The 1,597-nt window shown below is 45.3% G+C and overlaps 1 protein-coding gene across 6 annotated transcripts in view; it reads left to right on the top strand.

Annotated features, from left to right (window-relative positions):
* Positions 1-1,597, top strand: part of LOC115235347 (heterogeneous nuclear ribonucleoprotein K) — a 103,682-nt gene that overhangs the window by 62,350 nt on the left and 39,735 nt on the right. For all 6 annotated transcript variants that reach the window (XM_029807054.1, XM_029807059.1, XM_029807053.1 and 3 more), the window contains one exon: positions 1,222-1,265. In XM_029807054.1, coding sequence (XP_029662914.1) covers positions 1,222-1,265 — 44 coding nt within the window. The remainder of the gene's footprint in view (positions 1-1,221; positions 1,266-1,597) is intronic.

The following is a 1,597-nucleotide window of genomic DNA, read 5'->3' as shown; positions in this document are numbered from 1 at the left end:
GAAGAGATAGAAGGTTACCGCTGCAACCGCTGCAATTTGTCGTTTATACTTTGGAGAACGGATGGTAAAGTTATTTCCATTCATAGGTATGCGAGCTATCGCGCGCAGCGTCCTCAAGAGATAGAAGAGTTATCGTGTTACCGCTGCAATTTGTCGTTTATACTTTGGAGAACGGATGGTAAAGTTATTTCCATTCATAGGTATGCGAGCTATCGCGCGCGTTTATCGCAGCGTCCTCGTTTCTTCGCAAAAGTTTCGGATTTACGTCGATAAAACTTTCCGAGCGGTTATCAGTTACATACACGCGAGACGAGGCTTACTCGCAAGAGTTACACGGAGGGACGCTTAATACATCTCTTAGCTTGGAAATTAAAAATTCGCTTGATCAACGACACTTCGTTAGCAATTAAAATATGCTACGGGCCGCTACGTAGAGCAGACGTCAATTAAGTGTCGCGCCGGGAGAGGAAAATTATTCGAGTGCGCCTTCGGAATTCTTAATGGCTTCGAGGGGACGAGGGGGACGGACGATACCCCGGCCGCGGTCTTTGCCGAGATGATAAAAGTACGTCTGTCGGCTAAGCATTTCCTTGAATAGGAAAGCCGTGGCTCGCTGTTACTTCGCGAGTTGTCGGCAAATTGTATTACGAATCTCGTGAAAGAATCAACCGTTCTCGAAACTTGAAACTTTAATCGAATAATCGTAAGCTTATTGCGCGAATACGAAACGGGACAATTCTTGAGACGCGACTTTACGCGGATGAAAATACAACAAACAGATATTTATTTGAAATATATACAAGCGCGATTTTTGCGTTACTCGATTTGCCAATATTTTTCTCGCTCTCTCGCAATCCAGAGACGACGATGAAAGAGAAAGGGGTTAATGGGAAGGGGATGGGGAAGACGGGGGTGAGTCAGTATAGAGCGGAGAGAACGCGGAGGACGCGGGAAGAAGGGGGGTTAGGAGCTTAAGTCGCGAATTAATCCACTCGTCAGACGTGATGTCTAACTTGGTTGATGGTTTGTGCCCTGGCCCCGCCCCAACCCCGGCGTTGCCCCCCTGGCGTTGCCCTGCCGTTGCCCTGCCGTTGCCCTGCCCGGAACGACGGACCCCGACTCGATCGGCAAATGGACCACCACGACCCTACCAACAATCGACAACAACCACCAATCAACCACCAATGAACCAACCACCAACCACCATGGCCCAATCGACAGTACAAAGCCTCAATCATTGTACCCGATTGCCCCGGACCCGAACGGTAATGACCAACACCAACTACTTAATGTTCTTATTTTTCTTTGTCTCTAATTACGAGGTACCTATTAAGAACGCCTGCGGAATCTGGCGAGCAAACAAATATCTCTCTTTCTCTCTCTCTCTCTCTCTCTCTTTCTCTCTCTTTTCTATATTTTCTATATACATCATTAATTTTCCACCTTTCGTAATCGATTGTACTTTCTCTCTTCTGTGCTTTTTGTTTCTCTTCTTCTCTATCTAATTATCTATTTATCTATTTATAGAGATTTATATCCTTCTATCTGTCAATCTGTCTGTTTATTTCTGTTAATTTGTCTGTTTTTTTTTTTTTTT

The sequence above is a fragment of the Formica exsecta genome, unplaced genomic scaffold, assembly GCF_003651465.1.
Source record: "Formica exsecta isolate Colony F162 unplaced genomic scaffold, ASM365146v1 scaffold218, whole genome shotgun sequence".
Lineage (NCBI taxonomy): Eukaryota > Metazoa > Arthropoda > Insecta > Hymenoptera > Formicidae > Formica > Formica exsecta.
The sequence above is the reverse complement of the archived record's forward strand: the minus strand, read 5'-3'. Positions and strand labels throughout refer to the sequence as shown.